Source organism: Vulpes lagopus, chromosome 1 (assembly GCF_018345385.1).
Source record: "Vulpes lagopus strain Blue_001 chromosome 1, ASM1834538v1, whole genome shotgun sequence".
Taxonomy (NCBI): Eukaryota; Metazoa; Chordata; class Mammalia; order Carnivora; family Canidae; genus Vulpes; species Vulpes lagopus.
Window position 1 is genome coordinate 146,939,191 of NC_054824.1, and position 27,332 is coordinate 146,966,522.

At 40.6% G+C, this 27,332-nt stretch overlaps 1 protein-coding gene across 12 annotated transcripts in view; it reads right to left on the reverse strand.

Annotated features, from left to right (window-relative positions):
- ENAH (ENAH actin regulator) overlaps positions 1–27,332 on the reverse strand; it is a 144,107-nt gene that overhangs the window by 55,543 nt on the left and 61,232 nt on the right. For 11 of the 12 annotated variants that reach the window (XM_041751616.1, XM_041751581.1, XM_041751623.1 and 8 more), the window contains exons 2-3: positions 14,769–14,934; positions 8,811–8,988 (exon numbers count right to left, since the gene is read on the reverse strand). In XM_041751616.1, coding sequence (XP_041607550.1) covers positions 8,811–8,988; positions 14,769–14,934 — 344 coding nt within the window. Of the gene's footprint in view, positions 1–8,810; positions 8,989–14,768; positions 14,935–24,275; positions 24,319–27,332 lie in introns of those variants that run through there. The other variant, XM_041751607.1, reaches the window with a different exon arrangement.

A 27,332-nucleotide genomic window follows, 5' to 3' on the forward strand; every position in this document is an offset into this window, starting at 1 on the left:
ATGATGATCGATGAAGGCAGTCATCCTCAAGGGTCCTGGTCATGGGCCCCTCACACTTTTCAACATCATTAAAGACCCTCAACAGCTCTTGTTTAGGTGAATCATGGCTACTGTTATTTTCTGTATTAAACAATATCTACCAGTTTTAATTTCTAGTAATTCATTTTAAAAAATAACAAAAATTATTGTAATAATTACTCTCCAAAACAAAAATTATTTCCCAAATAAAAATAGTATCTAGGATAACAAGGTTTTATATTTTTACAAATCTCTTTAATGTTTGGCTTAGAACACAGCTGGATTGTTTTATTTACTTTTGCATTCAGTATGCTGCAGTACCTTGTTTCAGCTGAAGTTTAAGAAGGAAAAAAGAGTGCCTTACAGACCTGAAACAGTCTAGGAGAGGGTCCTCAAGGTTTCCTGGAGCACATTTTTCAAACCCTGAGTTAGAGCTTTCAACTCAAGATTTCTGATGCTACACATGGTTTAGCCCAGAGAAAATGAGAATATGGAGAAAAATCAGGTGGAGACCCCAATCCAGGGATGACATCAATCCCTCCCAATGGTGAGGGGATGATGAGGGCATCTACAAATGAGTGGTAGCTACAAGGTAAACGTTCATTCAAACTGTCCCCCTAACGACCAAGAACTAGATATGGAGTCATTCCAATTATTACTCATTATAAATGCTGGAGGACAGGGCTGTAATGAACAATCGAGAAAGAAGGATGTGATACCTCGGTACTTATCATCTGCACTAATCCATAGTCACTTTTAGTCCCAGAACTTCTTTTTTTTTTTTTTTTATAATTTTTTAAAAAATTTTTTTATTTATTTATGATAGGCACACAGTGAGAGAGAGAGAGAGGCAGAGACATAGTCAGAGGGAGAAGCAGGCTCCATGCACCGGGAGCCCGACATGGGATTTGATCCCGGGTCTCCAGGATCGCGCCCCGGGCCAAAGGCAGGCGCTAAACCGCTGCGCCACCCAGGGATCCCTAGTCCCAGAACTTCAAGGTAATTCCTGCAGGTGAATGAGAGACCAGAAAGCAGAGGCAAAAAGGAAGGCCAAGGGACAGAACCCACGAGAGGCAGCCTTCCCAGGGAATGTGCCTCCAGTGCACCCACTGAAAGGGCACCTATGTTCCATCCTGAGGAGAAGAGAGATGTATCATCCAAATCACTTTCCAGATGCACTCAGTCCCCCCAGGAAGCCCAGCTGAGAAATGTGGACACACAGGTTAGAAACTGAGGCCTGGTGGTACAGCAGGCAGAGCACAGGAAACAAAAGTCTATCTCAGCAGCGCCTGACCTGTTGCACAGCTGGAAACCCTTTTATTACTTTAACGAGTACCCCCATCCCCGGGACTAGATGTTTGGAGGGAACCCATCCAGAGAACCTTCTTTCACAACTAATTAAATCAGATATGCAACTGGTCATGTTTTCAAATCAGGTACTGGGACTATTTAAACTTTTCTTATCAGTATCTTGGCACAGTCACAAAATCACAAAAGATCCAAAAATTCCTAAAATGTCAACAAGTAAGTCAATCAGAACTTCTTTCTCATCGGTTTTAGATTAAGTATCTCTACAAAGAGCTGGTAAATTTTAGTTCCAAGCAAAAAAGCTTAATATGGAATTAGTGGTTTTAGCAACCCTATCACTGGGATGTGTGGTATACAACATTGTTCTTTTAGCTTTCTAAAACCCAGGAGATTATCTCACAACTTCAGTTGTTTTATAGGAGTCTCGTAGGTAACAAACTGAAAATCACTGCTCTAATATGAAAGGAATCATCTCCTATAGTAAAGGACATTCGCATGTAATACTCATGCAAACTGTCAATACATTACTAAGCAAGGGGCGTCTGGTGGCTCAGTTGGTTGGGCTTCCTGCTCTTGGTTTCAGCTCAGGTCATGATCTTGGGGTTGTGGGATTGAGCCCCATGTCAGGCTCTGAGCTCAGCAGGGAGTCATCTGCTTGGGACTCTCTCTCTCTCTCTCTCTCTCTCTCCCTTGGCTTCTCCCCCCTTCCCTTGTATGTGTGCGTGTGCATGATCTCTCCCTCCAATAAATAAATCAATCTTTAAAAAAAATTTACTAAACTTGGGGCTGAATAGATTTGCTAATTTCATTTTAAAGTCTGAAAAGAAATTTGCCCCTACTGTAAGCTACCTGAAGACAATATTGTGACTATAAACCCTTTTTTTCTGAAACCTGGACTTAGGTTCACAATAAAAATCAACTTCATGCTGAACTATGTTTTTTGTGTTCGCCTTTTTCTCCCAATCTCAGGACTGTCTTTACCTAAACAGTCGTACCACAGCACGATGCTGCAGACATGGTGTTCTCCCCAGATGTCTGCCACTGCTGTGGAAAAGAAGTAGCCAGAATTCTTCCGTAATGAAAACAGCACCTAATGGGGCGAGGCACTACAACAGTATCGGCTTCCTGCAAGCTCACCTGACTCTCACTACAATCTCTTTCCCGTTTCAATTTTCCCCTCTATTCTCATGATTTCTGTCTCCACTAGGCAATTTAATACTTATTCCCCCGCCTCCAGCAGCTCCCTTTTAAAACTACTGCCAGCTTTCTGAAGTACAGCTCTGTTCCCATTATTCCAGCTGCTTGAACACTCACACTGTAACAGTCACCGTTACCGCTCTTAAAGGCCCTTCCTCATCAGACCTACCTTCTGACTTTCTCCCTGCCAGGACAAAACCAGCCCCTGCTCAGCAAACACCATCTCTTCCATTCTCCCTGTGCCTACATTTCATTCACCTTTCAAAATCCACTCACAAAGCCACCCCATCAACACCTGCCCAGTTGCTCCAGTGAAAAGAAACCTCATTCCCCCTCAGGCAGGATTTTATCTACACCTCAGCAATGACCTTCCCTTTTTGGGACAATGGGTATGTCTTATCTCCCCTCCAAGAGAAGAATCTTTGAGGATGAGATGGATGAGATGGGAGTCTAATTTCCTCCTGGATTTAGATGCACCCATATGATCAATGAAATAACTAATTTCCTAAGAGAAAAAAAACTAACAAGACAGGTCTCCACCAGGGAGCAAAGACAAGGAAGAAGCTAGAGAAAAATCAGTCTCCTTATCACTTCTTATTCCTCAAAGTCAGTTAATCCACACAGCAGAATCTTCCAGGTATTTATAAATATTAGCATTCAAAAATAACATTTTATAGTTTAAAATACTGTCTTCATCTCATTTAATTCCTGTAATGATATCTTAACCTATTCTCCAAAGAAAACCACTTCAGAGAAGGCACCTGCCTCCAGAAGAAGGGTCAGCCTCTGGCTCCAACGGTGTTTTCCACTAAACCACTTTGAAAGACCTTGAAATTTTATTCAAAGACATAAAACAAAAAGTAAATAAAAGCTCTCTTCTTCCCTATTTTCTCACCCTAAAGTGATTTCCCTCAAAAGCGTCTTAAACGTGCCTGGAAGATGTTGATTTGAAAAAGCAAAGCAAGGGCCTGAGGGCCAGAAGACCCAACCCCACTTGTGGCTCCCACTGTGGCTAAGACTCAAGTGCCAAGTTTTGTAACTGGAAACTGGGGTCACCGCTCCTGCAGATCCACCTCCCATTCCTGTGAAAACTGTGAATTTAGAAGTTGGGGAAAGTACGGAAGAGGTTAATTTAAAAGTGAAGCACTATGTGAGCATACACACAAAAACACTGTCCCACCCACCTGACCCCAAACCTGTCACTCACTGCATCCTGAAGAGCAGCGGACACCTCACTGTTTCAAAAGGTTACTTCAGTAAAGTAAGTTGATTGACAAAAACTCAGTGAAAAATACTGTCCAAGATGACCTTTGGGATTCTTTCAAGGTCCAATTTCATAGGATATTATGAGGGCATTAATAAAGTGCTCCAAATGCAGCATGTCCAGAACCAGACGCATGCCGCTGTGCCCAGAACCGCACCCCCTCCTCTCCTTCTCTAGCTAATGTCATTTCATCAGGGGCCCAGACAGACACATCTGTAATCACCATACAGCACCTGTGCCTCCTTCCTGGCCTGTCCATCACAGCCCACTGACAGATCCTGAATGCCATCTTACGCAGCAGTCTGGCTATGCGCCCTAGGGCTGGTCCCGTAACCTTCTTGTAAGAGAAGGAAGATACCCCCTGATTCTGCGGGGTTGTTGTAAAGATCTTTAGTTGGACGCCTGGGTGGCTCAGTGGTTCAGTGTCTGCCTTTGGCTCGGGGCGTGATCCCAGGGTCCCAGGATCAAGTCCTACATTGGGTTCTCCTCGAGGAGCCTGCTTTTCCCTCTGCTGATGTCTCTGCCTCTCTCTGTGTGTCTCTCATGAATAAATAAAATCTTAAAAAAAAAAAATTTAGTAATACACGTGCCAAGGACTTGGCACATGGCAGGCACCTAATAAACAGATTATTTCTGCCTCTGCCTCAGATAGGCTTTAAGGACAAAATGGGGAACTGGATAGAAGGCCCAGAACAATGTCCTCAAGGGTACAGCAGCAGGAAGTAAAAGTGTCACCTCCTCCTCTGCTTCTCACCTTGCTGTGACTGTTTCATTTCAGGGCACCACCTATCTTCCCCATGGCATCACACCCTAACCTGGCCATGCCTGGGCCCCATGCTCACCCGCCCATCATGATCATCCTAAAGCACGTACCTGGTCACATAAATGCGTACCTGGCACCCTTCACAGGCTGTGTCCCACTGATGCTGTACAGGGCCATGCACAGCCCTCAGCAAGATACCACGCTCTTCCCAACCTTCCCCACCTTTTCTCTTGGAATTTCCCTCCTCTATAAATTCTCATGCCCAGGCCACAACACAGCCTCTTTGTTGTCTCCCAATGGTTCCCATCCCATCTAGAATGTTCTTCTACCACTGCCAAGGCCTACGCTTTCTCCAAGATATGTCTCCAGCGTCATCTGCTCTTCAAATCTCCCCGGGACCCCAGAGTTTTCTTTGTGCAGACCCCACTCACAGCATCTCACAGATTGTATCCTAATGTGCTGATCTTGTTTCCCGTAGCCGAAAGCCCAGAGGGCAAGGGACAGGCCTCATCCTGTTAGCATTATTCCCCATGCCTGACACAGGACCTACGCTCAAAACACACTTGATGACATCTATGATACAACCACAATATTGGTCTCGTGACTCCTGCGATCTGCAGGGCTGAAAAATAAATGTCTCTATTACCTTAAGGTATTTCTAGAAACTTTCTGAGGTTTCTAAAATCCAATTAATTCTAAAACATATCTCAAAAAGATTTTAAAATGCTGAGATAAAATTCATATAAATGCTCATATGAAAGGTGTATCAGATCAAGTTCCCAACAAAAAAAAAATTTAATGGAATCTCTATAAAACTATTTTTAAAATCTAAAATTTTTAAACATGAGATCTCTGTGTTCTCATCTTCAATAGCTATAAAATAAAATCAAGCAGAAGCAGTCTTAGTTATGGTATAATATTTTACGGTTTTCTTCTACAAAGGTACGCTTAATCTTGATTGAGAAGAACAAAAGCAGAATATACTTCCTGGCTATGCAGGAAAAAGTGAATTTAAAAAATTATTTCCTATTTTCAAATGCCCTGACCTTTCACAAAAACAGAGTGTGCAAATTTACCTCCACTAATCATCGCAAGGACTAACTTTTATTTTATGTAATCCACAACTATTACCCGCAAACCTGCTATAAATGTACCCGACAAACAACACAGAAATAAAAATATCAATCTGGATAATACCATCTGAAAGTAAGTGTCTAAGTTGAGTCTAACCTTAGAGAAAGGGAAGAGATAAACTGTAGCATTTGGTATAAAAGAAGGAAGGCTAACCCAACTCTTTTTTTAAGAATGTTAGAACATGTGATTTGTGTTTTTTAAATTCCAAATATAACTCGCTGTATTTAGCACCTCCTGTACTTTCCAGTATATTAGATAATTGCACACCAAGTTAAAAACAAAATAAAGGAAAACATTCCTGCCACCCTCCCTTTTCATAAAAGAGATGGAAATTTCACATGCACAGAGTACCTTATAAAGGTCAGTATGAACAGCCCCAAAGAAAGTGGTTTTTTGTCCATTAAAAAAATATTTGGAGGGCTTAGAGAATTCATGGACAAGGGAGAGGGGAAAGGAGAACCATGCAATTATGGGTTTTGGCAAAACGAATGGGCTGGTACCTTCAGCCCCTGCTCTGGAGAGCTGCATGGTGCCTCAGTGGCTCTGGGCCCTGACCCTCCCACAAATCAGAATGGCACCACGGTTTGTCTGAATGCACTAAGGTTCTATAGGAGATTTTACTTGAACAAGGCTGTGCATAACTTTAAAAAGCCTAAAAATCACTCAGAAGAATAAACCAAAATTCAGTGAATAATACTGATATTAATAGCTAAAAAATAACAAAATGAACAGAAGTATTCAATATGGAAAAATAGTTTTAAAACATGGCAAACCATTAAGCAGCAGGAAAGACTACTGTCTGCAGTCACTTTACCTTTAGAAATGTTTGTTTCTGTGGCTTCTGATCAGAGGTTTACTGGGTATATTGTTTGCTTAGGGAGGGGACATGCCAGTGAACTTTTTTCAAGGTGGTTTTGGCAGGAAGACAATAGATGGTTTCAGCAAGGAACTGGCTGGCTGTGAACCCAAAGCAAACAGCTGTGGAAGGGTAAGGCATGCTCAGGATGAGAGGCGACATTATTGGGTTTGTTTAAGCGGACAAGTCAGGTCCACTAAGTGATCCTGGGGTGGGGGACACAACCATCCTACTGTGGAGACCTACAGAGAAAATGACACTCTTCTGGATTCTTCTGATTCTTCACCTCCTGCGCCTCTATTTCCAAGCCAGTTAGTGCCATCAGGCTATGCGCCCCAGGGCTGGTCCCGTAACCAGAAATTAGAGTCTAGCTACAGTTAATTATGAAGAAAGTCATTATCTAAATACATCAACCATTCCACATGCTTTCTTTTCTCTGATGAAACTGCTACAAAACCAAGTGGCAGGGCCATGGTGCAGGGAGATGGTTACAATGGGCCCACCTGTTCTGCCACTATCCTCCTCCCCTTGGCCCATGGCAGGAAAGGCTTGTTGTGACCCTGAACAGAACAAAATTTCACAATCATCTAAGAAGAATCTATTGAATTTGTCTGCCTTACCAAAATGTTCACAATTATAGTGAGATGGTGGGCAATTTTCCCATTTGCCAAACTTTCTAGAATGTGGAAATTATAAGAGAATGTAACTGAGTCTCTCCACACTAAGACTCATCAATTTCAAAAGACAAAGATCAGAAGGGAAAACATTAGTGTTTTCATTCTGAAAGCAAACTACAGGACTCCACACTTATACAACAATCTTTTCCATTTGGTTATAAACAAATAGATGACAAGATGAAAAACAATCGTCTAGTTTCTAACATCCACAGACACTCTTTTGAAGGTTTAGAAATAAAAATGCTATTTTGCTTCAAACATGCAGAAGCCAAATGTCACTGTCCTAAACATATCCACTACACTTTGGGACTTTAATTATTAATTATGCAGCTGGCCTCTTTACAGAATAAGAGCCACAATCCTAGTTTCTCCCCTACAGTGAGACCACAATGAGGGGACATTCTATCCCTGCAGCAGAAGGCTGACAAGAGACCGATGCGTGGGCACTCAATCTACACCCAAGACTATGCACACCCAAGGGCTTTCCTGTGCTACGTTCTGGACTTACTGAAGCTCCAGAGGTTTATCTTCTCAAAACAGATAAGATGTAAGAGCTATGTCCCAATTATTTATAAAAAATCTTAATTTCCTCAAAAGACCTCCTATCAATCATCTTACAGGCATAAAAAAGGTGGTTTTGGCAAAATTCCAAAATGTCATCTTGCTCTGAAATTTCTATCTGAAATAGACTAATCTATGGGCTAGATGCTTCAATGCTTCCTAGAATAAGTCATGGTATAAATAAAACTTGACATATCTATAACAAGCTTTGAAACTCTATACCTTCAACAAAGTATCAAAAATTAATCTGTCTCTCCTCTTAAGATACATAAATAAATTTTGCTTCTGGCACATTTATATCACCAACATCACTACTAAGTACACAACAAAGGCAAAAGTAATCATATTTACATTGTTTTACATATAACACTTATTTTTAGAATATAAAATCTATCTCCCCAAAGAGATAACCACACATCGGTATATTTCATTTTCGATTTTGTGAACCAAAGCTAAATCACAGTTCATCTCTGAGACATACACAATTTTAAACCCTGGATTTTTAAACAGTACATTATTTCCACTTCTCTTTTTCACTACCACGCAGTATCAGAAGGGATGCAATTCATGGCACATACCACCTGAGGGCACTCCTAAAATCTTGAAACAACTTTCAGAATCAAGGTCTCTTCTGTGCAAGGATGAAGGAAACTCAGTCCTACATGAAGTTCATGGGCTTGGTAGTGACTTAAAAAACATATTTCGGAAAGCATGTGTTTCTTCATATAAAGGTGAGATGACGATAAATACACAATTTCTATCCACTGCATATTCTCTGAGGTTCACATCCATGCAATCAAAGCTGAGGTTCTAGAGTAGGAGGATCATAACCATCTTCAAAGGAGAAGGTTAAAAACTGACTAACCAATCTTGTAAGATTATCCTTCTAAACTGTATGTCTATCATCAACAAACCAAAGTTCACACTTCTGAGGGAAACAACAGAAATTTAAGAATTACTTCAAATATTTTTTCACATACACATACACAGGGCACTTGAGTTGGAGGAAACAAGTAAACCAAGATACCGTACCTGTTTCCTGTGAATTCAACACCTCTAAGGCATGCATCATGGCACTTGCGAAGACATTGGCATCCTCCTTGCTGCCAAAGTTGAGGCCATACACCTGTCTGGCATCTCGCCACTGGTGGAAGGTCTGTGTAGCCTGATTGTACTTCAACCCCTTAGGGATGGCGCAATTTATCACCACCTGAAAGACAGTGATTCCTCACAGAGTCAACCTAATACTTGGCAGAACCAACAAATCCTGATAGGATATACTCAAACCTGTTCCTGCCAGATCTTGGACAAAAAAAAAAAAAAGTTAAAAATCATTCTCTTGGGTAAAGTCAGTCAAGTCAGTCAGCAGAAATAACAGTCTAATGATGGAAGGTAAGGTATCTGATGTTACAAAGATCTGGCCGTAACCAGAAATCTATACCCTCATTAAAAATCTAAACCCTCATTAAATATATGTTAACATGCTTATCGAAATATTAATTCAGAAAGCATATAAAACATAAACAGTGAAAAGTCCCACGTAGCCAAATCCTGATCAAGAAATAAGAATGTCAACACCAGAAACTTCCTCCATAAGTCCTCTGCCTCCCCAAAGGTACTAGCTACAGTTCTAGCATCACAGATTAGTTCTGCGGGTCTCCAAATTTTATGTAAAGCAGAGTTACACAGTATACTGTGACATGCCCACTCTATCCTTCACAACTGTTTATGGGAGTCAGCTATTCACCACACACAGCTGTGGTTGATTCTTTTTCAGTGCTCTGTGGTATTCCATCATAGTAATCACACTTATTTACCCATCCTCCTATTAATGAACATTTGGATTACTTGCAGTTTGGGGCTATTAAAAATAGTGATGCTATGAACATCCTACTAAATGTCTTCTGCTACACATGGGCACCCACTCTGTTGGTCATACACCCACAAGTGGAGTTGTCACGGGCCAAAGACATACTTGACTTTAGCAGAAAACTCCAAGTAGCTTTCCAAATTGGTTCTGTCAATTTTCATTCCCGTGGCAGCATACAACAGCTCTCCTACTTGTACGTACAATGCAACATTATGACTGGAATTATCGGCCTTTATTTGAACACTCCTGATAGGTATGAATATACCACTGTGGTTCCGCTCCATGTATCCCTGATTACTAATGGGGTTTAGTCTCTTTTTGTGTTTTAATGGCTATGTGGATACCTTCTTTTACAAATAGGTGCTTAAATCAAATCTCTTGCCCAATTTTTCTCTACTGATCTGGAAAAGTCCTTTATATATTCCAGACAGGACCCCACTGCTGGTTATCCGGGCTGGAAATACCTTCTCCCCGGGTGCAGCCCACCTTTTCACTCCCTGAATGGGATCTTCTGATGAATACAAGTTCTCAACTTTTATTCAGTCCAAAGCAGCAATCTTTTCTTTTCAGTTAATGCTTTTAATAACTTGTCGAAGAAGAGCTTCTCAATTCCAAGACCATGAAAATATTATCCCACATTATTTTAGGAGCTTTACTGTTTTACTTTCACAGTTACATCTCTAATCCACATGGAAAGCTTGCCTTTGGTGTGAAACAAGGTTCAAGTTCCTTTTTCTTCCAATATGGCCATCCAATCAATCCAGCACTATCAATTGTGCTGCAGGCTTACTTTTTTCATAAATCAAGTGTTTAAATGGTTTGGTTTTGTTCTATTCATCAATATGCCTAGGTCTGACCCAACATCACAGCATCTTAATTGCTGCAGCTTTATCCTGAGCCTTGGAGTATGTCCTCCTTACTCTGGTGGTCTTCACTACTGCTGTGGCTGCCCTCCATCCTTTGTGCATAGCTACAGTTTCATATTAATTCTGCATGACTTACACAATCTGCCTGTGTCTGCTTTCACTGGAGGGTTGAGTCCATTTATTATGTTTCATGTAAATTATATAAAATTCGGGTCTAAATCCATCTCACCTTCTTTTTAGAGTGTATTCTTATTACCCTCCTACTAGCTAGCTCATTGTACATGCTTTCGATGGCCTAGAGAGTACAAGAGGTATCAGTACCTCACTGTCACTTTTCTATGACAGATGATCATTTAGGATTTGCCCACATTTACACCTGTTGCTCTTTATTCCTTCCACGCCCTCCAAACTTCTGCTGGGATCATTTCTGATTCTGAGGGACACATTTCGGAATTTCAATTTCTTTCAATGTAGATCTCCTTGTGATGAATTCTCTCTATTTTTCTCAGAAAATGCCTTTAATTCACCTTCATTTTTGAAGAGGATTTTTATTCTGTACGGTCACTTGTTTTCTTTCAAGCCCACTCCTTCTCAGCTTTTGCTGTTTCTATGGAGAAGTTGGAAGTTGGCTGACCATCCACTGTAGCATCTTCAAGTCGTCCTGTCTTCCCTGGCTGCTTGAGGGTCTCTAGCTCCGTTTAATGGGCAGTGACTTTGTATGATGGATTTCTATACGGATTTCTCTATGTTTATCCCACTTAAGGTTTTCAGCATTTCTGAGCTGATGTTTCATTGCCTCCTCAGTTTTTCCTCTTCCTTTCTTTCTTCCTTTCCTCTAGACCTCCAAGTACACATGTACATTATACTTTCCCTATGTCTCTCTCTCTTTTTTTTTTTTAAGATTTTATTTATTTATTCAAGAGCGACACAGAGAGAGAGGCAGACACAGGCAGACAGAGAAGCAGGCTCCATGAAGGGAGCCCAATGTGGGACTTGATCCCAGGATTCCAGGATCATGCCCTGAGCTGAAGGCAGAGCACAACCACTGAGCTACCCCGGCATCCATCCCTATGTCTTTCTCTTAATTCCCTTCACCTCTTTCACCCCTCCACCCCTTCCCTCTGGCAATTTATTCTCTGGATTTAGGAGTCTATTTCTGTTTTCTGTTTTGTTTAGAGTCCACATGTTAAATGAAATCATATGATATTTGTCTTTTATTTCGTTTAGTATTATATCCTTCGGATCCATCTAGTGTTGTTGCAGATGGCAAGGTTTCATTCTTTATTATGGCTGAGTAATACTCTATTGTGCACACACACATCTTTATTCACTTGTTTATCAGCAAACACTTGGTTTACTTCCACAGTTGGTCTATTGTAAATATTGTTGCAATAAATGTAGGGGTGCATATACCTTCTGGAATTGTTTCCCTTTGTTTTTCATACGTCCATATTTTTCTGTCTTAGAATATCTTAGCTTCAATCTGAATATTTTCTTTTGAGAGAGACTCTCAAGCAGACTCCAACTCAGAGTGGAGCGTGACACAGGGCTCAATCTCACGATCCTAAGATCATGATCTGAGGGGAAATCAAAATCAGATCCTTAACCAAATGACACCCACCCAGGCGCCCCTGAATATTTTCTTCTCCCCTGCATTCCATTTACTGCTTCTCTTTAGCTGTTCCTAGTCTGCTGTAAAACCTACCACCAAACTGGTAATGGAGCACTTAGTCTTCAATTCTGAAATTCCCATGTGGTTCTTTTTCCAAGTTTCCATTCTCTGCTGAAATTCTCAACCTTGTGTTATTTCCTTGAATAAGGAAAAGCATAGTTATTCTAAAGTTAATTCTGAGTTCCCCGTGGGTCTGTTCTGTTACCGCTCCTCTTGCCTCCTCATGGGCCTATTGATTTTTATTTCCTGTCAGATGCTATATATGTGGACAACTGTATGGAAATTGTGAAGCCTACAATGATGTTTTATTTTTCCAAAGAAGATTCACATTTGCTTCTGGCAAGCAGCTAGGGAAATTAACAATCTGAAATCAACTTAATCCAAGAGTGAATGAAGTGATTAAAGGCTGGATGTCAGTTCCCATAAAGACTAGCCTTGGTCTAAGGCAAACCTCTTCCCAGGGAATGGGGCTTTGGGTTCCCAAATGACAGCCTGGGGATAGCCAAGAAAACCCTCCCTTATTAGCAGACCCTAACTCTTAGTTCTTGTTTTGCTAGTCCCAGGAGTCTGCCAAAAGCTTTTCTCAGTCCCCTCTTTCAAAACTGGGGTGTGCCTCTAGGTAAACAGAGGTCTAAAGCTGGGCTCACGTCTGTGGTTCTCTTTTCTTTCAGATCATGGACCTGTAACTCTTGTCATGTAAGCGCTCCAAACACTTTCTTCTTCTTACTATTCTGTCCAATCGTGTTAGTTCTCAGGGAACAGCTGTCTATATTACCTTATCCACCAATAGCCAAATTTGGAATTCTTTTTAAAATACGATAACCTCTTAAAGACATTATGCCAGACACAAACTTGATAAATATTGTCTGACTCTACTTATCTGAAATACCTCAATAATCAAATTCATTTAAAAAGGTGACGGGGAGCACCTAGGTGGCTCAGTGACTGAGTGTCTGCCTTTGGCTCAGGTCATGATCCCAGGGTCCTGGGACAGGGTACCACATCAGGCTCCCCCCAGGCAGTCGGCTTCTCCCTCTGCCTATGTCTCTGCCTCTCTATGTATCTCATGAATTAGTAAATAAAATCGTACAAAAAAAAAAAGAATGGAGATTCTCAAGGACCAAGGAAGAGGAAACAGAGACTTAGTATTTAATGAGTTCAGAGTGTCTGTGTAGGAGGATGAAAACATCCTGGAGATGAATAGTGGTGACAGTTGCACACCAACGTGAGTGTACTTTATGCCACTGAACTGTACACTTAAACATGGGTAAAATGGGCAATCTTATGTTGTATATATTTTACAATTTAAAAAATGATGGCTTCTTGTCATGTGGTGTTTCTACATGTTGGGGTGGGAGCCACAAGTTATTACTGGAAAATTATAAGCCCCATTTTAAAGTGGATCTATATCCCTGCTTGGCAAAAAGTCTGAAAAGGTCAAGCAAAGACCAAAGAGCCACATTCAGTTTTTCAATTGTTCAGCAACAGAATGTTAGAAAAGAGGAGGAAAATGTTACTAAACTCGTTTTATGGGACATGAGAGTGCTGCCTTTGGCTCAGGTCATGATCTCAGGGTCCTGGGATCGTGCCCCATATCGGGCACCCTGCTCAGAGGGGAGTCTGCTGCTCCCTCTGCCCCTTCCCCCAATTGATGCTCATGCTCTCTCTCAAGTAAAATATTTTATTTTTTTTTAATTTTAATTTTTATTTTTTTAATTTTCATTTATTTATGATAGTCACACAGAGAGAGAGAGAGAGAGGCAGAGACACAGGCAGAGGGAGAAGCCGACTCCATGCACCGGGAGCCCGACGTGGGATTCGATCCCAGGTCTCCAGGATTGCGCCCTGGGCCAAAGGCAGGCGCCAAACCGCTGCACCACCCAGGGATCCCAAGTAAAATATTTTTTTAAAAAAATTTTTTGTGAGAAAATATTTTTTTAAAAAAATTTTTGTGAAAAAATATTTTTGTGAAACTATTTACATTTTTTTAAAAGATTTTATTTATTTGAGAGAGAGAAAGAGAGAGTGAAACAGAGTATAAGCAGGGGAGAGGGAGAAATAGACTCCCAGACCAGGAGGGACTTCAACATGGGGCTCAATCCCAGAACCCTGGGATCATGACCTGAGCAGAAGGCAAAGGCTTCACCAATTGAGCCACCCAGGCACCCCCACTACCCTCCCCCCTCCCACCACCATTTACACTTTCAACTCCTTCTTTGAGCCCCACACCATTGGCTGGAAATAAATTCATTAAACATTCAACCTGCTACTTACATAGTATTTCACATTTTTGTTTGTCCTAAATTTACTTTAGATTCTCAAATCTAGTTAACTGGAAGGTCAAAAGACCTAATGCATGTTCATAATTTAAAGTCGTATTTATATTTTTGTGCAATTAGCTCTAAATCCCCACCCAAATTCAAGCCTCCTAAAAGGGGGAAAGGGTGGGAAGGCGTACCTCTACCCAGCTCTGCCACACAGAACATGCTGACTGCACTTGCAAAGCACTACTTCAATGCACTATTTTACAAGTCCTTCTGTAATTCTAGACAACTTTCAGTAAGAATTTAATAGATCCTTACCTGATGGTCCTGAATCTTCCTGCCCACCACTCGGAACGTGTTGTTGCCTGTATGGTGATATATATGAACTCTGCTGAACCCAGTTGAGCCACCAGCTGGCACCCACTTCTTGTTGGCATCATCATAAACCATCACAGCAGCTCTTGCCTGACAGATACTCTGTTCGCTGTAAAAAACAAAATAGGCAAACTTGAGATATTTAAAATATACTAAGTTTCCCATACAGCTATACGAACCAGAGTTAGCCAACAATCAGTGCTTTACTGGCTGTTAGAACAACAGTGAACAAGAAAGAAGCTTCCTGTCTTTATGTGTAGAGTCTAATGGGGAGAAGAGACCAAAAAAAATGAAACATAATGAGGGACCAGGGGAGGTCAGGACTCGTGAAGAGCACTTAGACAAGCAACACAAGAAATGTTTTCTAATCGAATACACAGAGTATCTATATGCTCATGAAACTGAACAGAACTTCAAATATAAATTAACCATCATTTATTCAACTGTATATATGTTTATAATACTGGTGAGCTGGGATTACCTACTCTTTACTGGCAAGATTATTTTTATCATCAGGCTTGCTTCAAGGTTTACAAAACAAATTCTGATAAGCTCTATCTGTACCTTGAAATATGGAGTGGCCACTATCAATCAAAGAATGGCAATGTGATTAAGTCCCTGATTCCACTTGGGCAAGACAACATCCTATATACTAAATTTCTTCATGTAAAAATGAGGGCAGCTCCGGTGGCCCAGTGGTTTAGCACCACCTTTGGCCCAGGGTGCGATCCTGGAGACCCGGGGTCAAGTCCCACATTGAGCTCCCTGCATGGAGCCTGCTTCTCTCTCTGCCTGTGTCTCTGCCTCTCTCTCTCTGTGTCTCTCATGAATAAATAGATAAAATCTTTAAAAAATAAAAAAAATAAATTTCTTCATTTAAAAATCAGAAAATAAAAACGAGATAATTTCTAAAGAATTTTCTAGATTTTAAATTCTAACCTTCCTAGACAAATATTAAAGAAAAGACTAATTTCTATGATAGAATCTTTATTTTTTTTTTTTTATGATAGAATCTTTAAATCTCAGCTTTGTTTAAATTGTTATCAAGTAAGACTGAGATACAGGAATAAATAAAATGTAGAAATGATCTTAATTTCATATTAAGTAGTAGGATCATCTTTTAAATATTCTATACTACCACTGGAAGGGGGGGGAGATTGATCTGAATTTTATTACTTCATACCATAGCTTATTTTTGAAAGAATCAAATACCAAGAGCAAGCAACAGAAGAAAACAGATTCGTTATACTGACCCAACAAATACAACGCAATCTACACATCAAAGACCAATCTGATGTTTAAAGCAGAAGTTAATGGAGATGCCCCTACAAAGCTCATCCAATCTCATTCTTAACAAAAGCACTGCTCATCTACCAATTTCTGCCTCAAAGATTTTCAACAGTTAATCATGTGGGATCTTGGCCAATATACTCAAAAACAAAAAGTCACTTTCAAACCCTCCCCTCTTATGCTCTGCCCCATCTTTCGACAGCCTGTGATTTGCTCTTGTCATGTGACTTGGCGACAGAATATCAGGGCAGACCCACAGGAGTCCCAAGCACTGGACAACAAAGGTCGCTTCAGAACAGCGAGGTAAATCATTATTTCTAATTTTCCATCAGAGAAACTACAAAAACTAACTCATAACAATATCTGTGTAGCACAAACACTGAAATAGAATGATACTTGTCTAAATTTTTATGTTGCACTGCAATTTCTTGGTAAACTAGCTCTGGATATAACAAGTTAATGACAAAAGCTTGAATTATTTCTAAATGCCTGATTAAAGAGAGCATTTGTCAGCAAAGAAGTTAAAATCTCTTCATCATTCACAACAGAAACAGTTGTGAAGTGACAGCATTTACAGGACCCCACACACAGATTATGTGAAACAAGCTATGGCAAAGTGCCCCTCACATATATAATCCAAGAAAGAAATCTACTACTAGTCACCAATAACAAAACAGTATTTTCCATTTTCAAAAAAATTAGTATTTTTGGACATGTTTCCTAAGATTCAAAATACCACGTCTCCTCCAGAAGTCCCAGTGGGATCATAGAAGCCACAGCAATAAACCCCCATTTGCTGTAAATTAAGTCATTCCATGACTAAAACAAAACGAAAATAAACCTTTTTAAAATATACAGAAATTTTTAATATGTATAGGAAATCTAAAACCAAGAGAGCTAGATACAGTGTCCCCACTTCTTCCTCCATTTTTTTTCCCCCACTGCTCAAGTGGGCTACTGGAGACATTCCAAACAATGAAGCAGAGTTAACTCAACATCGTTAACCCTTGATTAATCAAGATCTATGCAAATTACTTAGCAATCAATGTCTGGTCACTTCCATTTTCCTGGGAAACTTATAACCACAGAAGCAAAGACAAATGGACCTATCCACGCAGCCAAGAGAGGACAAAAATGCAAAATTAGTTGACTAGTTTTCTAAGGAAGATGAAAAGAAATCTTCAAAATGAGATGCTAAAAATACAAATCCAGCTCTAAACATAGCCAAAAAGCACAAAGAGAAGCTAGGATTAAAGAGAAGAAAAGTAACATGTCTATGTGGCAAGCTGTGAGGGACAAGTTTTTCCCAAGCAACTCTGTTGTCCTAGATGCCACAGAGCACCCAAAGTCACAGTAAGGCCCAGACAAGACAAGACAGCCCTGCCCACTGGGATTCTCAGTGACAAATGCAAAACAATTCCTTCCAATTCCATTCCACAGTATGGGAGAACCTCTCTTTACTAGACAGCTGTGTTGTAATAAAAATTACTTGGTCTTTGCCCCAGCTCCAGGCACCAGAGCTCCTAAAACCCCTGGACTTATTATCTGGGCAGTGAGGGTGTTGTTGGTGTGCTAATGAATGGCTCTATGCTTCAAAATGGGAGCTAGCTGTCAAAAATACCAGGCCATGCTCTATTAGAAGGTTAAAATTTTCAGTTCCACCCTACCCCCCCACCTCTGGGGAGGAAAGAAGGCCCAGAGATAAGGTTCACACAGCAATGGGCAATAATGTCCTGGTTCATGCCTACATAATGAACCCTCCATAAAACACCCCAATGAGCTCACACCTCAGGGCTGGCAGGGTGGCAAGCCAGTAGAGGGCATGGAAGCTCTGAGCTTGCCCCATTCTTTGCACTACACATATTTTTCACCTGGCTGTTCCTAAATTATATCCTTTACTGAAAACAAACAAAAATACTAATAGTAAGCAAAGCAGTTTACTGAGTTCTAGGAGTTGCTCTAGCAAATTACTGAACCTGAAGGGAGGCGGTGGGAAGCATCAAATGTGAGTAGCCTGAGTTCCCCTGTTGTCAGCTGGTTCCTGAAGTGGGGCCAGTCCCAAAGGACTGAGCCCTTAATCTGTGGCATCTACGCTAACGCCAGATAGTGTCAGAAATGAAATGAACTGCACACCTAGTTGGTACTGGAAAACAGAACTGGTGGTTGATGTAAGAAAACCACATATATACCAACTCTGATTATAGGTGTGCATAAAATAGGCCAGTAGCACTCAGTTTTGGATTTCATAAACCCACAGACTTCAAACATAAGCTGCATGAATCAATATGGAATTGGTCGACAAGATTTTGGTCTACTTGCCAGGGAGGAAGGGTGGAGGGAGGAAACACCACAACAACTTACTAAAATGAGGATACTTAGGAACTTAAATATCTCAAAATAAAAATCGTATCATGTAACAACGTAAACATAACTAGCTTTCTCTACAGAGGCCATTTTTCCATCTCTCCCAGGTCCAGTGAAATACTTCAAGTAAGACTGGCCTCAGGCACAAGAGAGCTTCCTGAACGCCGGGGTGCACAAGCAATAGAGCAAGCAGAGAAACAGCCCACAGGTTCTTCTGATAACAATTTCCAGCTTTCTCTAGGATTTGGAGCTAAAAAAGTCAAAGGGTGAGTTTCCAAATTGCTGAAATTATATACATATGCGCAGGTTTTCAGGGAAAAGTCAAATGGAAGGCAGGCAAGATTTAAGCATCACAGCTACTAAAGAGTCAAAAAGAAACAAAAGATTTTAAGAAAATGAAGATCTAACAAGCACAGCAGAGACAAAAATGTTAGGATCCTCCTAACAGCCTTCTATCTGCATTATAATAAGCCTCAAAAATAAACAGCTAGTCAGAGTCTTCAACATTCTGAGTCAGTAAAGGAACTGCACACAAGATTAAATTAGTAAATTACTAAACTATCGTTTTGTGAAGATCGAGCAGTAAATGAGTTTCATTTTATGATCAAATACTGTTGGTATACATAGTTGATTATAGCTCATCTTCCCGATATTAATTTTGATGACTGACTGATCACAACACAGAGCCTAACCTGCAGTAAACTACCCAGGTCTATACGACAACCTCTACTATACTACCAACCACTTACAGAAGGAGAATTTGCATTTTGTCTGTTGTGATACAGAGTCATTCCATGAACAAAGATGTAATTCAGAAGATAAAATATTAAAATAACATTACACAAGAAAGCTGGAAATTTTAAAGATAGGATTTCTGTCTTATGCTCTGATGTCAATTTTTTTTTTTTTTTGCTCAAGCCTGCACTTTTATAACATTTTTGAAGAGTCTTAAGAGTATAAATGTTAGATTTTAACTCAATTCCACAAATACTGCTCACACCTACTGTGCACAACTCCTGGTGCACAGAGTCATAGGGAACTAGGTCATCTCAGTTATAAAAGATAATGTACCCCAACTGGAATAATAAACATTTATTTTTCCCAAATAGGAAGAAAACAATAAAAAAGCATGGTGGTGTTAAGCACTACAGAATCACAAATAGAGTCTTTTTTTGCTCAGTTCCCCACTTCAAGATCCAGGCACCCTGCAAACCCATGGATCACTCCAGAACCTTCCCTACCCTCATCTGCCCAGGCCCTCAACTAAATCACCACAGCCTGCCAATTCTACTTCCTCACACCTTCATAAATTCATTCATTCCCTTTACTTCACAGTGCTCAGAAGCTCTGGGCCCTCCCTAGTTTTTAACTGGATTATTTCAGCAATCTAACTGGTATTTCTGACTCCAATCTTCCTCTATTCTCTCCTCCAATGCTTCTGGAGGGATTTTCTTTTTAAACAGACTCTTTTTTTAAAGATTTTATTTATTTATTCATGAGAGACACACAGAGAGAGGCAGAGACACAGGCAGACGGAGAAGCAGGCTCCATGCAGGGAGCCTGACGTGGGACTTAATCCCAGGTCTCCAGGATCACGCCCTGGACTGAAGGCAACGCTAAACCGCTGAGCCACCCGGGCTGCCCTGGAGGGATATTTTTCTAAGTCAAATCTGATCATGTCAGTCTTTGGGTTAAGACATTCCAAAAATTCCTTTCAGGATAGATTCTGGCTTCCTAACACAGCAGACAACGTCCACTCTCTTTAATATCCTTTCTTTCCTTCAAATACTTTTGAAGCATGTAATGCATGCCAAGGCACCATTCCAGCATCCTAGTGCTTGGGGCACATCAGTGTTCAAACCAGTCCAAACCCCCAACACCACAGTAACAACTTAGCCATACTTGTCGAGATATGTCCACACCCCTGCACTTGCCTTTCCCTCCACCCATCTGCACATTTTCTCTTCCCAAATACCTTCTGCCTCATAATTAGCTGTCCCTCAAATTTTAGACACAAGTGTCACATCATCTTCAAAGTTTTTCCTGCCCCCACCCCCAACAGAACTCATTCTCTGTATTGTCACAACAAGCTATGCCTATCACCTCTCCACTAGCATCGTGGAGATTTGTCAAAGTAGTGAGAGACAGTAACTGCAAAAAGTAAAAAAAAATTCTGCAGTAAGAGGAGAACCCAAAAATATGCTGGGGAAAGCCCCCTTTTCTGACTTGCAATGCCCAAAGGGACAACCTATCATTAGCACCCAAAAGCTACTCCATGCTGTGCCCCCGCAGCTGGCCAATGTGCTCATCAAGAGGCAGCTTTGCTTGTGACAGAGTGTATTCACTCTAACTGTACTTGTCTTACAGTTCTGCAATTTTTAAAACGGATATTGTGTGAATATACAGAAATTCTATGAAATTAGGTTCAATGTTTTGGAAAGTTTCTCTCAAGGTCTAAGTCACTAAAGAGTTATGAGCCATGTACATAGGGGGAGAGGCTCGCCCAGGGGAAAAAAATCCCACACAACCTTGCTAAGATTCAGAAGGAAAGGGGCAGCTGGTGGCTCAAGTAGTCAAGTGTCTGCTTTCGGCTCAGGTCATGATCCGAGGTCCTGGGATTGAGTCCCACATTGGGTTCCCTGCAGGGAGCCTACTCCTCCCTCTGCCTGTGTCTGCCTCTCTCTGTGTCTCTCTCATGAATAAATAAAATCTTAAAAATAAAATAAAATAAAATAAAATAAAATAAAATAAAATAAAATAAAATAAAATAAAATAAAATATAAAATAAAATAAAATAAAATAAAATAAATAAAATAAAATAAAATAAAATAAAATAAAATAAAATAAAATAAAATAAATAAAACAAAACTCAGAGGGAAAGCTGCCTGCTAGTAACAGTCAGGTGCCGCTGTGACACGAGGAACACAGGAAAGACATGACTGCTGACACAGAAACACAAGGAAGGGCAGCAGACAATCTGTTTTCTGCTGTTTTCTGCAAGGCAGGAAAATCATCTGGGAGGCAGCAACTCCAGATACAGAGAAAGGCAAAACTTCCCATAAGGACCACACAGGAGTCTTCTAAGGAATACTAAGGCTAAAAAGTGAAAACATCAATGTTTCACTACTAACCTCTTTATCCTGCAACATCTAAATTCATGTGTGAAATACAAATGCAATATAGTATAATAACTGATCCAGTCACCAAAGAAAATGATCAGTCTATCTAAAGCAAAACAGTGTGTTTTAGAAAATGTTTTAGCAAATCTGGTGGGTTATCCTGCAGGATGAAAAACATCTCTTAAATGGGGAGAAATCACTGGGTTGGATAAAATGTAGAAAAAGTACCTTGAGGAAACACTGCATGCAGTCATGAGTGCTCGGGAATAAAGAGGGCATCTCTATAAAAATCTGTATGTGCTATGTGGCTTTAATTATGTGACCACCTTGCACTTGAGTAAGTATAGGATCTGCACAATCCTATAAATGTGAAGAACCCGGCTCTGTCCACAACGTATTTGAAGAGAGATGAGTGATACAGAAAATGAAAAGGCACAGCTCTGAAATGCTCAGAACCACAAGAGAGGAGGAAGCAAGGACAGGAGTTAGAGGATTCTATGGGGAGAGAAGAAAATCAAGTCCTACAGGGCAGGAAGTAATAAGCAGCAGGACAGGAAAGACCCTAGATGGGAACTGACTCAGGCTGAACACACGAAAGGAGACCCAGCCTCACTGCGAAGGACTGCAGGCAAATTCAAGCCCTCCTACCGTTCCTGGGGTACACAAGAAGCCTACTACCAACAGTAAAGCAAATGTTAATTTATTTCCTAAAAACTGTTTTTTAGATTTTTCTAAAAATTAAAACCAACTGCTTTAGGAGACTGCTCTACAACTATACATAAACAAATATTTTTTAAATATTTAAAAATGTTTTAACATATTACCTGCAAGCACAAAAATTCTAATAAAATCAAGGAAGGAAAATATACTAATGGGTTACTGTCTGTAGTATCTAGTACAGACTGACACATCCCCTCTTAAAGTCAAGGTCATAAAGAATCCAAATCACTTTACATCATCAAAGATTTAAAACCCAAAGACAATTCAGTGACATAGGTCATTAATGACTGAGCCAGTGTTGACAAAATGACACTATTAAAGATGTGAATTATGATTACAACACAAAGTGTCACAGACTATTCCATGGGCTTTTGCCTTTAGTAATTCATTGATCTATTTACCAACCTTATTTGGTAGGTATTTGCCAATATCCCCACTTTACAGAGAGGAAGTTGAGACAGTGGGAGAAGGGATTCAGAGCAGCCAGTCAGCTTCAGAGTAAGGACTCATGACAACTCTACCTGAGTAACTATCAATTATATTAGTTCCTCAAAACTACCTCCTCAAAGTTTTCCACTATTTCCACATTATTCTCATGCTATACTTAATTTGAAGCTAAGGGAAGGGAACCTGTATATGATGGACTCTTGAACAAAAAAGGTTTCAACTGTGTGTGGATTTCTGATAGACACAGTGCAGCTGGCAGTCCTGTGTTTTCCTTATGCTTTCCTCAATATTTCCTTCTTTCCAGCTTACTTTATTATAAGAATACAGCGTATAATACATAGAACATACAAAATATATGCTAATCAACCGTTCATGTTGTCGGTAAGGCTTCCAGACAACAGGCTTTTAGTAATTAAGTTTTTTTGGAGTCAAAAGTTATATACGGATTTTTGACTGCATGAGGGTTCAGCACCCCTAACCCCCATGATGTTCAAGGTCAACTGTACATTCAATGGAATATTAGTCTTAAAAAGGAAGTAAATCCCGACACCTGCTATAACATGGATGAATCCTGAGGACATTATACTGAGTAAAATAAACAAGACAGAACAAATACTGCGTGATTCCATTTACGTGAGGCACCCAGGGCAGTCAAATTCAGACACAAAGAACAGTGGTTGCCAGGGGCTGGAGGGTGGGATGGGTGAGGAGTGATTTAATGGGTTGAGTTTCAGTTTGGGATGATGACAAAGTTCTGGAGATGGATGGCAGTGATGTTTACACAATCATGTGAATGTACTTAAGGCCACTGTACACCAAGAAATGGCTGTACACCAAGAAATGACTAAAATGGTAAATTTAGTTATGCATATTTTGCCATAATGAAAAATATATGTAATAGCTTTAAATATTAATACTTTTGTCCATCAAAGAATAAAATTATATTTATTAATCTTACTTGCGTTTGGTTAAAGGTTATATCTTAACACAAGTTTTAAGAAACTGGGCAACCCAGGTGGCTCAGCGGTTTAGCACTGCCTTCAGCCCAGGGTGTGATCCTGGAGACCCAGGATCGAGTCCCATGTCGGGCTCCCTGCATGGAGCCTGTTTCTCCCTCTGCCTGTGTCTCTGCCTCTCTCTTTCTCTGTGTCTCTCATGAATAAGTAAATAAATTCTTTAAAAAACAAAGTTTTAAGAAATTAGTACTAATAAAGAAAACAAAGATGATGACATTTTCTAGAATGAGTCTAACTCGTTATAATAAAATCTAAAGTTTTGTTATACTCCTGTATTTGAAATACTTTGCTACTCTAATTTCTTTCTTTCTAGAAGACTTCTCTTTGGGTTGTTACTGACAACCCACTACTTCCTTGTCATAAACTCAGGCTTTAAAATCTCTCACTCATATACATTTCCAGCCCCTGCTGGAAGTATACACTGTGAGAAACAATCCCCATCTCCTTCCCTCCTTCCAGCAACAACCAGACAGGTGCCTCCCAGGGCCCCCTACCTCCTGGTATTCATGCCCTCGTGTGATCTTCTCTCATTGTCTGTGGGCAGGACCCAGCAACCTGCTTCTCCAGCAAAAGTAACGGAATCTCTCTTCCAAGGTTAATTTACAGAAACAGTGGCCTCCGTTTATGGAGAAGGCCCACGTGACATGGCCACCCGCCAGGAAAGGACAGCCACCCTCAGTCCCAATAGCTCACAAGCAACTGAATCCAACCCATAACTCTTTATATGAACCTATAAGCAGGTCTTCCCAGGGGGTAACTGTGGTCAGGACCATAACTCTGGCCAGCATTTTGTTAGCACTTTGTTGAGCAACTTGTACTCAGATTCCTGATCCACAGAAACTGTGTGGCAGTAAAATGTGTACTGTTTTAAGGCATGAATGTTTTGCTATAATTTTACTATATAGCCATTAATAACTACTACACCACATGAACCAGACACCCTCTTGCCTGTCTCTAAGACCTTAAACTTTTTCCTCATTAGTTTCGAGTGTACACATGATTCAATATTTGTATATATTGTGAAAATGACCACAGTAAGTGTAGTTAACATTCGTTACCACACATAGTTAAAAATATTTTTTCTTGTGATGAAAACTCTGAGACCTGTTCTCTTAGCACAAATATACAATACAGTACTTTTTTTTTTTTTTTTAATTCCTCTTGTACCTTTTTCAAGTCAATCTTCCCTACCTGAGACCCCAGGTCATCACTATTTTTTTCTAATAAATTTTATTTATTTATTCATGAGAGACACACAGAGAGAGAGGCAGAAACACAGGCAGAGGGAGAAACAGGCTCCATGCAGGGAGCCCGACGACGCGGGACTCTCCAGGATCACGCCCTAGGCTGAAGGCGGCGCTAAACCACTGAGCCACCGGGGCTGCCCAATACAGTACTTTAAGTAAATTTCTTAAAAACCAAGATAATGTCAGACTTATATTGCCCCGAAGGAACCTAGCACACAACAGACATGCAGGGTGTATGTTCTTTATCTAGCCACTCATCTTCTTAAATTCAATTTGCAGTGCCAAAGACCAATTCCCAATGTACCAGTGAACCTAAACTGATTCAAGATTATTTCACCTGTTTCCTGAGGCTTTTTTTGCCTAAAATTATTTTCATCAGGTTATATGGCAAAGCATCCAAAGTACTTCTAAGGACTGCTTGAGTTAAAAATACTAAAGGGATGCCTGGCTGGCTCAGAGGAACATGTTTCTTGTTCTTTCTTGTTCTCGGGGGTGTGAGTTCAAGCCCCACGTTGTGCATAGAAATAATTTAAAAACAAAATATTTTTTTAAAAAAAAATTTTAAATACCGAATTATGGCTGATTTTAGCTATAAAGATACCAGACAAGGTCAGGCTAGGCCAGACTTGGAAGTAAAAACAGGTGTGGAACAGGAGTAGATGGGGTTTCACTTATTTATATTCTCACTTTGGAAGGTTATTAATTTCCTGAGGTCATTAATTCCATGAACATGTGTGAACAATAAGGCAAAAGACAAGTGCCATATGAGATCAAGAGAACTGAGGCAGAATACAGTAGGATCTCAACTCCCCCCACCACCACCCCCCCCCAAAAAAAAAAAATTCCCTGCCAGGAGGGCTCTGCTTCTGGCCAAGTAATGGCCACAGGAGCTCCTTCCCAGAGGACCCTCCCATAGATAAAACTACAAACTGGGTAAGATGTACAGAACAACGATCTGAAAGTGAAGAACGACTGATAGGAAAGGAGTAAGCTCTGGTAAGAAAAGGAACAAAATGGGAAGAGAGCCCTGATTTTTTACAGCTTTCAACCTGAGGACAGGTCCCAGAGTCTGTGCTACATGGCAGATCTGCCCCAAAAGAAAACCCCAGTCTTTGTAGCTTAAAGAAGCAAAAGACAGTTGAGGTCAATCCAAGGGACTGGAAAACTGGAGGGTAACTGTAGGGGAACAAAGCAGGTGGAGGGTCACAGGAGACATTCAGTGTATACACTCTGCCTACATCTCCTGCTGAGCCCTAAAAAGACACATGTGCAGGCACTTTCTGAGCAGCCCAGCTAAGATTGATGGAATGGAACTGGATTCGACCTGCTGCCTGAGAGACTCAGCATGCAGCTGAAGTTCAACTAGACTACTGTCCTGCTGGAACACCACTACCAGCACTCTCCAGAGCACCACAACAGAGGGCAGAGGCTCCACAACGTGTCACAGACTAGGCCCATTAGTCCATAAAGACATGCAGTCTGCCTCAGAAGGGACAGGTATGAGAGTCCAAGCACATGATGAAGGTGAGAAGTATTGGAGTGAAGGCAGCTGCTACTATCACTGTGCTCAATGGCATCGAGTAAAAGGTGCTTATAATGGAAATACAGGGATTAACAGACAAATGTTTTAAATGTCAAGTGAAATTTCTACTACTGAAAAATATTTTTTATTGTTAATATTAAAATTCTCTGGATGGACTTAACAGAATGGACATAGCAAGGGAAAGAACTGGTAAACTTTACAATGTATCAGTAGAGATTACCCAATATAAAGATAAGAGGAAAAAAGACTGGGAGGTGGGGGAGAGGGGGCGGGGAGAACAAGCAGTGGTTCAGGGACCTGTGTGGATTATGAGCAGGTCTAACATACGTGCAAGAGTCCAGGACCAAAAAAAAAAAAAAAAAAGTAAAGCGTGGGCAGCCCGGGTGGCTCAGTGGTTTAGCACCGCCTTCAGCCCAGGGTGTGATCCTGGAGACCCGGGATTGAGTCCCATGTCAGGCTCCCTAAGTGGAGCCTGCTTCTCCCTCTGCCTGTGTCTTTGCCTCTTTCTCTCTCTGCGTCTCTCGTGAATAAATGAACAAAATTCTTTAAAAAAAAAAAAAAAAGTAAAGCATAAAAAACATAGAAGTAATCACCTACAGACATATTGTAATCCAAGATAAAGAGAAATGCTTGGGACAGAAAAAAACGACACATCACATACAGGAGAACAATTCAGATGACCATGGACTTCTCTTCAGAAATAATCGCAACCAGAGGACAGAAAAACACAAACGTCAATCCATACCTCACACCATGCAAAA